The 10,309-nt window shown below is 44.7% G+C and overlaps 1 protein-coding gene across 1 annotated transcript; it reads right to left on the bottom strand.

The window, feature by feature from the left end:
* Positions 1–2,939: 2,939 nt before the first annotated feature.
* On the bottom strand, positions 2,940–8,051 carry LOC123730550 (uncharacterized). Its single transcript, XM_082968956.1, has 5 exons — positions 6,731–8,051; positions 6,297–6,554; positions 4,200–4,290; positions 4,020–4,083; positions 2,940–3,902 (listed from the first exon to the last, which is right to left on the bottom strand). Exons 3-5 carry the CDS (start codon positions 4,208–4,210, stop codon positions 3,627–3,629), a joined length of 351 nt encoding a protein of 116 aa, XP_082825082.1. The 5' UTR covers positions 4,211–4,290; positions 6,297–6,554; positions 6,731–8,051; the 3' UTR covers positions 2,940–3,626.
* Between the last annotated feature and the right edge of the window lie 2,258 nt (positions 8,052–10,309).

Genomic DNA, 10,309 nt, shown 5'->3' with positions numbered 1-10,309 from the left:
ATTAAACTTGGTTAAGCTACTTTATTGTTCGTTGAGTTATTTACAAAAAAAATTAGAACCTAACACTACTAAACATTTGCCTACTTTCTCAATGTCATCATATTTCCAGGCCACTATAGTGTTACCTAGGCAAAAGAGTCATTAACCTCCATCCATCGCAACTTTTGTGCACGTCTATGGCATCGACGGCAGAGGGAGGCTTGGAGAACATTCATCAGGTGTAACTAGGGTGTAGTGATGTAGTAAATGAATGTCACCAGGTGTGGAGGTGTAACCAGGGTGTAGTGATGTAGTAAATGAATGTCACCAGGTGTGGAGGTGGAGGTGTATCCAGGGTGTAGTGATGTAGTAAATGAATGTCACCAGGTGTGGAGGTGTAACCAGGGTGTAGTGATGGAGTAAATGAATGTCACCAGGTGTGGAGGTGTAACCAGGGTGTAGTGATGTAGTAAATGAATGTCACCAGGTGTGGAGGTGTAACCAGGGTGTAGTGATGTAGTAAATGAATGTCACCAGGTGTGGAGGTGTAACCAGGGTGTAGTGATGTAGTAAATGAATGTCACCAGGTGTGGAGGTGTAACCAGGGTGTAGTGATGTAGTAAATGAATGTCACCAGGTGTGGAGGTGTAACCAGGGTGTAGTGATGGAGTAAATGAATGTCACCAGGTGTGGAGGTGTAACCAGGGTGTAGTGATGTAGTAAATTAATGTCACCTGGTGTGGAGGTGGAGGTGTATCCAGGGTGTAGTGATGGAGTAAATGAATGTCACCAGGTGTGGAGGTGGAGGTGTAACCAGGTTGTAGTGATGGAGTAAATGAATGTCACCAGGTGTGGAGGTGTAACCAGGGTGTAGTGATGTAGTAAATGAATGTCACCAGGTGTGGAGGTGGAGGTGTAACCAGGGTGTAGTGATGGAGTAAATGAATGTCACCAGGTGTGGTGGAGGTGTAACCAGGGTGTAGTGATGGAGTAAATGAATGTCACCAGGTGTGGAGGTGTAACCAGGGTGTAGTGATGTAGTAAATGAATGTCACCAGGTGTGGAGGTGGAGGTGTAACCAGGGTGTAGTGATGGAGTAAATGAATGTCACCAGGTGTGGAGGTGGAGGTGTAACCAGGGTGTAGTGATGGAGTAAATTAATGTCACCAGGTGTTGAGGTGGAGGTGTAACCAGGGTGTAGTGATGGAGTAAATGAATGTCACCAGGTGTGGTGGCGGTGTAACCAGGGTGTAGTGATGGAGTAAATGAATGTCACCAGGTGTGGTGGAGGTGTAACCAGGGTGTAGTGATGGAGTAAATGAATGTCACCAGGTGTGGAGGTGTAACCAGGGTGTAGTGATGTAGTAAATGAATGTCACCAGGTGTGGAGGTGTAACCAGGGTGTAGTGATGTAGTAAATGAATGTCACCAGGTGTGGAGGTGTAACCAGGGTGTAGTGATGTAGTAAATGAATGTCACCAGGTGTGGAGGTGTAACCAGGGTGTAGTGATGTAGTAAATGAATGTCACCAGGTGTGGAGGTGTAACCAGGGTGTAGTGATGGAGTAAATGAATGTCACCAGGTGTGGAGGTGTAACCAGGGTGTAGTGATGTAGTAAATTAATGTCACCTGGTGTGGAGGTGGAGGTGTATCCAGGGTGTAGTGATGGAGTAAATGAATGTCACCAGGTGTGGAGGTGGAGGTGTAACCAGGGTGTAGTGATGGAGTAAATGAATGTCACCAGGTGTGGAGGTAGAGGTGTAACCAGGGTGTAGTGATGGAGTAAATGAATGTCACCAGGTGTGGAGGTGGAGGTGTAACCAGGGTGTAGTGATGTAGTAAATGAATGTTACCAGGTGTGGAGGTGGAGGTGTATCCAGGGTGTAGTGATGGAGTAAATCAATGTCACCATGTGTGGAGGTGTAGTGCTGCCGGAGCTTTAATTAATCAAATACTATATGATCTTAACCCTCCTGTCCATTGTCTGCTGTGTGTCTTGTGCAGAGTTGGATTTGGAGGCCTTCTTCCTGTTTTATACGTGAACAAATGAATGAAGAATCAAGTTATTAAATCCAAATGATAACGTGAAATGAAAGTCTTAGATTCTCACCTGAACCACGTGAATCCAGAGAGACGGAGTATGAGAATCTGTGATTCCTACAGCTGAAGTCATTACTGAGGTCTGTTTCCCTAAAGGTTCAACAAAAACGGTGGATGATATGAATACACATTATCATATAGTGGAGCTTGAAATGAAATATCCTTGTATTTGAACCTCAAATGTCACCAGGTGAAAGTACTCGGTCACTTTCTCTCAGGTTTGTGATTCTCAGGGTGGAGTGACTCACTCTATCCCCATAGTACTCTGAATGACCACCATTCTCAGGTTTCACACCAGACCATCTATAGGACCATGATGCTTTTATGACTGTGTGACCTCTGGGATGTGTGTAAGAGCAGGATAGATCCACTGTTGACCCCTTCACGGTAAAGTTACTCTGAGTAGTGTAAGTCACACTATAGCCATCCTGACCCAGTACCACTGAAACAAAAACACACAATATAAGGACATTAAATTAAGCACAAACCTGTCAGCTCATACTGACAGTAGAGTTTGTCCACACTTGAGTACCGTAGTTGCAGAGTTGAGTGAGAAAAGTAACCACAGACAAGCATCCCTCTGACTCAGTTAGTTTTACAGTTGCTGAGAGAGTTATGGAAACCACTAGTGCATCTGTGAAGAACAGCTCTTAAATGTGAAAACGCCAGAAAAATAGAGAAACAACTGTCCTTTATTAAAAATGTCTATAGATTGAATAGCAAAGCATAGGAGAAAAATGTTTACTGAAACATTATGAATGAGGCCATACCTGCCTCATTCAGAGAAGGACCACCAACACGCTTCCTGCTGTTCTCAAGGCCGTTGTTGCATCTCCCACCCTGCAGTCTTAGTGCCATGAAGATAAACAACTAAAACATACTTTATAACTGGTGAATAACTAATCCTGATACTTCAATTGAAAAAAAAAGCACTTATAGCAGATGTGTAGCGCTGTAAGACACGTGTTTCTCAGTTGATTGTTTTAAACCTGTTTTATTCTCAGGACCATGACTATAACATTGAGTATTGGGACCCAGGCCAACAACATATCCTGGTCTCCTCTACGTACTCAACTATACTTTTTTAAACAGTCTTTATTAAAACATTTATATGGAATCAGCAATGCTGAACAAAACAAAATATATGAAACCACACACCAAATGGACATTTTTTAAATGATATTCAGAAGCAAGCGTTCATATTGCAAAAATATCTAATAAACTAGAACATGGTATGGTTCAGTATAATATATTATCAAGTGATACAAGGTGAAGAGAGAGAGGTTTGGCAGGGGACCTACTGACAGTGTGAAACAGAATAATGTGATGTCTGAGGTTGACACCAACTAGAAGTACTGAGGGACTAAAATTGGGATGCAGAGCTGACGTCCTGTCTTCAATAACCAAAACGTCAGTGAAAGTCTTTACAAGAAATGCATTTTTGGAGCAAACATATTATACAAGAAGAATAGTTGGAAAATATCCCTATAATTCGTCCATAACAATTGGCTTATTTCTCTTTACTTTTGTATGTCTCACCAGCTACACTAAAACCTGGTGTTTCCAGTGGACTGTACCACAGTGGTCTCTACTGGCATGTCAACAGCACTGTTGTGGTTATATTTCACAGCAGCGTACTGGACATCCTCCTCCTGTTTTTGGGGTTGAGACGGTTGGGCAGTGGAGTATTCAGGCACTTCCTGGTTTCTGTGTTGGATGCTGGCGTAGTGAACGTGATCCTGGTTGTCTGTGTCCACTGTCGGTGCTGCAGTATGGGTCATGGCCATGCCTGAGACGTTGTCATACACAGGACTAGAGTCTTGCTGATGAGGAGAGAGGACAGACAACATGAGGGTTGAAAAATAAAGTAATACCACAGTCATTGAATCCATCTCTTCACAGACCACTGTAGTTCTCAGTCAACTGATTCCAACACTCACCTGTCCATTCTCTACTGTCTCTCTTCTGTCTCTTGTGTCGGAGATGGATTTGGAGGCCTTCTTCCTGTTTTGTTAATGAAAGAATGAATGAACAGATGAATGAATGAATCAATTCAAATCAATCAAGATCAATTATAAAAAACAGAATGTAAAAAGGAGAGGTAAATTATTCACACTGACCTGAACCACATGAGGACAGAGAGACAGAGGATGAGAACCAGAACAACCACTATGATTCCTACAGATGCATTCTTCACAGAAGCTTGTTTCCCTAAAGCATAAAGAGTGATATGAATGTTATCTGATAGTGTAACTTGAAATTTAAAATAAAAACACATCTTACTGGCTACAATGATCAATTGAGGTGTAGATATCTGGGCTCCAATTGTATTCTCAGCCCCACAGTAGTATTCTCCACTGTCCTCAGAGCTGATGTTAGTGATGCTATAACTCTGCCCTGATGCTTTTGGTGAGTTTACATTCTTCTTGTACCAGGTGTATTTGTCCACAGGTGGGTTGGCATCACTGCTGCAGGTCAGTCACTGAACTGCCCTCCACTATTTTACCAGAAGGACTGACTGATACTGACACTCTCTTTGGGCCATCTAGTGTTGGGAATGACATACAAATGAACACACAGTGTACCCAAAATATACTGCTCAAAAAAATAAAGGGAACACTTAAACAACACAATGTAACTCCAAGTCAATCACACTTCTGTGAAATCAAACTGTCCACTTAGGAAGCAACACTGATTGACAATACATTTCACATGCTGTTGTGCAAATGGAATAGTCAACAGGTGGAACTTATAGGCAATTAGCAAGACACCCCCAATAAAGGAGTGGTTCTGCAGGTGATAACCACAGACCACTTCTCAGTTCCTCTGCTTCCTGGCTGATGTTTTGGTCACTTTTGAATGCTGGCGGTGCTTTCACTCTAGTGGTAGCATGAGACGGAGTCTACAACCCACACAAGTGGCTCAGGTAGTGCAGCTCATCCAGGATGGCACATCAATGCGAGCTGTGGCAAGAAGGTTTGCTGTGTCTGTCAGCGTAGTGTCCAGAGCATGGAGGCGCTACCAGGAGACAGGCCAGTACATCAGGAGACATGGAAGAGGCCGTAGGAGGGCAACAACCCAGCAGCAGGACCGCTACCTCCGCCTTTGTGCAAGGAGGAGCACTGCCAGAGCCCTGCAAAATGACCTCCAGCAGGCCACAAATGTGCATGTGTCTGCTCAAACGGTCAGAAACAGACTCCATGAGTGTGGTATGAGGGCCCGACGTCCACAGGTGGGGGTTGTGCTTACAGCCCAACACCGTGCAGGACGTTTGGCATTTGCCAGAGAACACCAAGATTGGCAAATTCGCCACTGGCGCCCTGTGCTCTTCACAGATGAAAGCAGGTTCACACTGAGCACATGTGACAGACGTGACACTCTGGAGACGCCGTGGAGAACGTTCTGCTTCCTGCAACATCCTCCAGCATGACCGGTTTGGCGGTGGGTCAGTCATGGTGTGGGGTGGCATTTCTTTGGGGGGCCGCACAGCCCTCCATGTGCTCGCCAGAGGTAGCCTGACTGCCATTAGGTACCGAGATGAGATCCTCAGACCCCTTGTGAGACCATATGCTGGTGCGGTTGGCCCTGGGTTCCTCCTAATGCAAGACAATGCTAGACCTCATGTGGCTGGAGTGTGTCAGCAGTTCCTGCAAGAGGAAGGCATTGATGCTATGGACTGGCCCGCCCGTTCCCCAGACCTGAATCCAATTGGGCACATCTGGGACATCATGTCTCGCTCCATCCACCAACGCCACGTTGCACCACAGACTGTCCTGGAGTTGGCGGATGCTTTAGTCCAGGTCTGGGAGGAGATCCCTCAGGAGACCATCCGCCACCTCATCAGGAGCATGCCCAGGCGTTGTAGGGAGGTCATACAGGCACGTGGAGGCCACACACACTACTGAGCCTCATTTTGACTTGTTTTAAGGACATTACATCAGAGTTGGATCAGCCTGTAGTGTGGTTTTCCACTTTAATTTTGAGTGTGACTCCAAATCCAGACCTCCATGGGTTGATAAATTGGATTTCCATTGATTATTTTTGTGTAATTTTGTTGTCAGCATATTCAACTATGTAAATATAAAAGTATTTAATAAGATTATTTCATTCATTCAGATCTAGGATGTGTTATTTTAGTGTTCTCTTTATTTTTTTGAGCAGTGTATAAGACTATAATTAAATTACAGTTAGATTATATATATATTTATTGTACTCACATCTGACAGTGAGAGTCTCTTCAGCAGAGGGGGGATTCTCATGGCCGTTTACAGTGCAGGAGTATCTGCCTGTATCCTCACTGCTGACTGGGTCTAGGTACAGCTAGTTATTTTTGGTCTTTGGGTTTGTGAGACGTTGTCTGTTCTTGTTCCAGATGTAGGTGGGGTTGGGGTTGTCAGTCAGAGTACAGGTGGTGCTGCAGGTCAGTGTCACAGTCTGTCCCTCTGTCACTATAGTTTGAAATTTTGCCTTCAGGCCTGTGATTAAAAACAAACTTAACCTTATCAACTTACCCAACAACCATTGCAATCAAATGAAACAAGACGTCCATATTATATACAGACTGTCATTCCTAATGGACTGTATAATGTCAAATTAAAACAGATTTACAAAGACTTGAATGTAACTGATAAAGCATTACAAAATAGTGTACCTGTGACGGACAGCCTGACTCCAGGACTGCCAGAATAGCTCTCACTTCTCACACTTTGAAAGACATGACCTTGTAGGATCTGAGTCTCGAATGTGAACCAGTACTCAGCTGAGTCGATCTCTCTCAGGTCTGTGATTCTCAGGGTGCAGTCATTCACTCTGTCCCCATAGTACTCCACACGATCATCATTCTGAGGTTTCACAACAGACCATCTATAGAACCATGATGTCTCTGTGACGGTATGACCTCTGGGATACGTGTAAGAGCAGGTCAGATTCACTGTTGACCTCTTCAAGGCACAGATATTCTGAGTGTTGTAAGTCACCCTTCAGCCATTCTGACCCAGAACCACTGCAACACAGTCACACATCACAGGGCAACTAAAGAACCATTAAAGAAGCCCGTGGCCCACACCCAATTTGTTCCACAGTTGTGGAGAGATGAGCGAATGGAAACCACAAGCATATACTGTATGTGAGGTGTGAAGAGCAAATCTAAATATTAACAAGGAAATGAATAATTTACACCAAATGAACATTGAGAAGCAACTTATTGTGAATTGTTAGAATTGTTTAGAAATGTCTATAGATTGAATAGCAAAGGATAGGAAAAGGATGGTTACTGAAAGGTTATGAATGAGACCATACCTGTCTCAGACCAGATAAACACCATCAACACACTTCCTGCTGTTCTCAATGCCATTGTTGCATCTCCATGCAGTCTTACAAACAGAACGGTAGACAACTAAAACACACTTTATAACTGTTGAATAACTACAATTGATACTTAGCACACAACGGTATTATACACTGCTCAAAAAAATAAAGGGAACACTTAAACAACACAATGTAACTTCAAGTCAATCACACTTCTGTGAAATCAAACTGTCCACTTAGGAAGCAACACTGATTGACAATACATTTCACATGCTGTTGTGCAAATGGAATAGACAACAGGTGGAAATTATAGGCAATAAGCAAGACACCCCCAATAAAGGAGTGGTTCTGCAGGTGGTGACCACGGACCACTTCTCAGTTCCTATGCTTCCTGGCTGATGTTTTGGTCACTTTTGAATGCTGGCGGTGCTTTCACTCTAGTGGTAGCATGAGACGGAGTCTACAACCCACACAAGTGGCTCAGGTAGTGCAGCTCATCCAGGATGGCACATCAATGCGAGCTGTGGCAAGAAGGTTTGCTGTGTCTGTCAGCGTAGTGTCCAGAGCATGGAGGTGCTACCAGGAGACAGGCCAGTACATCAGGAAACGTGGAGGAGGCCGTAGGAGGGCAACAACCCAGCAGCAGGACCGCTACCTCCGCCTTTGTGCAAGGAGGAGCAGGAGGAGCACTGCCAGAGCCCTGCAAAATGACCTCCAGCAGGCCACAAATGTGCATGTGTCTGCTCAAACGGTCAGAAACAGACTCCATGAGGGTGGTATGAGGGCCCGACGTCCACAGGTGGGGGTTGTGCTTACAGCCCAACACCGTGCAGGACGTTTGGCATTTGCCAGAGAACACCAAGATTGGCAAATTCGCCACTGGCGCCCTGTCCTCTTCACAGATGAAAGCAGGTTCACACTGAGCACGTGACAGATGTGACAGAGTCTGGAGACGCCGTGGAGAACGTTCTGCTGCCTGCAACATCCTCCAGCATGACCGGTTTGGCGATGGGTCAGTCATGGTGTGGGGTGGCATTTCTTTGGGGGGCCGCACAGACCTCCATGTGCTCGCCAGAGGTAGGCTGACTGCCATTAGGTACCGAGATGAGATCCTCAGACCCCTTGTGAGACCATATGCTGGTGCGGTTGGCCCTGGGTTCCTCCTAATGCAAGACAATGCTAGACCTCATGTGGCTGGAGTGTGTCAGCAGTTCCTGCAAGAGGAAGGCATTGATGCTATGGACTGGCCCGCCCGTTCTCCAGACCTGAATCCAATTGAGCACGTCTGGGACATCATGTCTCGCTCCATCCACCAACGCCACGTTGCACCACAGACTGTCCAGGAGTTGGCGGATGCTTTAGTCCAGGTCTGGGAGGAGATCCCTCAGGAGACCATCCGCCACCTCATCAGGAGCATTCCCAGGCATTGTAGGGAGGTCATACAGGCACGTGGAGGCCACACACTACTGAGCCTCATTTTGACTTGTTTTAAGGACATTACATCAAAGTTGGATCAGACTGTAGTGTGGTTTTCCACTTTAATTTTGAGTGTGACTCCAAATCCAGACCTCCATGGGTTGATAAATTGGATTTCCATTGATTATTTTTGTGTGATTTTGTTGTCAACACATTCAACTATGTAAAGAAAAAAAGTAATTAATAAGATTATTTATTTCATTCAGATCTAGGATGTGTTGTTTAAGTGTTCTCTTTATTTCTTTGAGCAGTGTATATGTATTGCTCAAAATATTTTTTCCCCCCCTAATTCTGACCATAGCGTTAAGGCCAACGACCCTATCATTATCACAATATATGGTTTATTACTAAAAACATCAAATTAAACACAATGTTATAAGATATTGTCACACGTACTTACAGAGTGAAGTGGAAAGGACTTGTACAGTAAATCAACTGACTAGCAGTGTGTGGAAACAAGAACTAACAGTGTGGTTGGCACATATTGAAAGTAGCTGATACAGAACTGTCCTTCCACTTTAGACATTAACATGCATGATACTGTTACGAGGAGTGAAGGGGGGGAACCCAAGAGCGGACTCAGAAGAGGAAGCCGGGAGGAATGCACCAAAATGTTTATTGAACACAGAGAAATATGAAGTGCAGAACCGGGGTAGCTCAGATGAGCGCAAAAAAAAAAACAGGAGTGTAGAGTGAGTTTGGAGTTGCCTGAGCAGAACAGGGAAACAGGTCCTGAGGGGAATCCAAGGTAATGGTGGGGAGTAAAATCCAGAGCAAGGTGGTTGGTGGTGAGATGTGGAACAGTAGACAGGAGCCAGAGACAGAGCGGTACTGCAAGGAGAGGACAAAAAATGGTGTAAGCCAGGGAAACAAGCATAGCAGAGCAACAGGATCTTGAGAAAAGACAAAAGGCTAGAATAATAACTGACTGAGCAGAGATTACGATCTGGCAGAGTGGAAGTTGGCAGGAATGGGTATATGTAGAAGTCTTGATTTATGGATGAGTTGCAGCTGGTATGGATCTGCTCTGACTCCAGCACACCTTTCTCCAACCACACAATTAAACAGAGAGGGAGGGGGAGAGAGCGAGTACAGGGAAAGAGCTGTAGGTCAAGGAGACACCGGACGACCACCAGAGGGCGTAGCAGGAGCAGACATGACAGATGCATTCTACCCAATAATAATAATTACATTCATCATCATTATGATCATTATAATAATCAGAACACCACAACAGACTTATATGGCACTTTTCAAAGACCCAGAGACTCTAGAAGCAGAACAACTGATGATGTCACCTAGGCCCACAGATCTGTTAACAGAGCAGATTGAATAGAACATGATAGAAGACATCTGGTTACTATGAGGAAGAATAGATTACACCTGATACTGCAATTAGGAGGTATCAGGCAATGAGACTAATGTTGTATTACATGCTAGTACATAA

Source organism: Salmo salar, chromosome 25 (genome assembly GCF_965601325.2).
Source record: "Salmo salar chromosome 25, fSalSal1, whole genome shotgun sequence".
NCBI lineage: Eukaryota > Metazoa > Chordata > Actinopteri > Salmoniformes > Salmonidae > Salmo > Salmo salar.
The sequence above is the reverse complement of the archived record's forward strand: the minus strand, read 5'-3'. Positions and strand labels throughout refer to the sequence as shown.

Coding starts and splice junctions, on each gene's coding strand:
- LOC123730550 (XM_082968956.1), bottom strand. Junction 3,903..4,019: donor AGACAGTAGAGAATGGACAG/GTGAGTGTTGGA, acceptor TCTCCTCATCAG/CAAGACTCTAGTCCTGTGTA.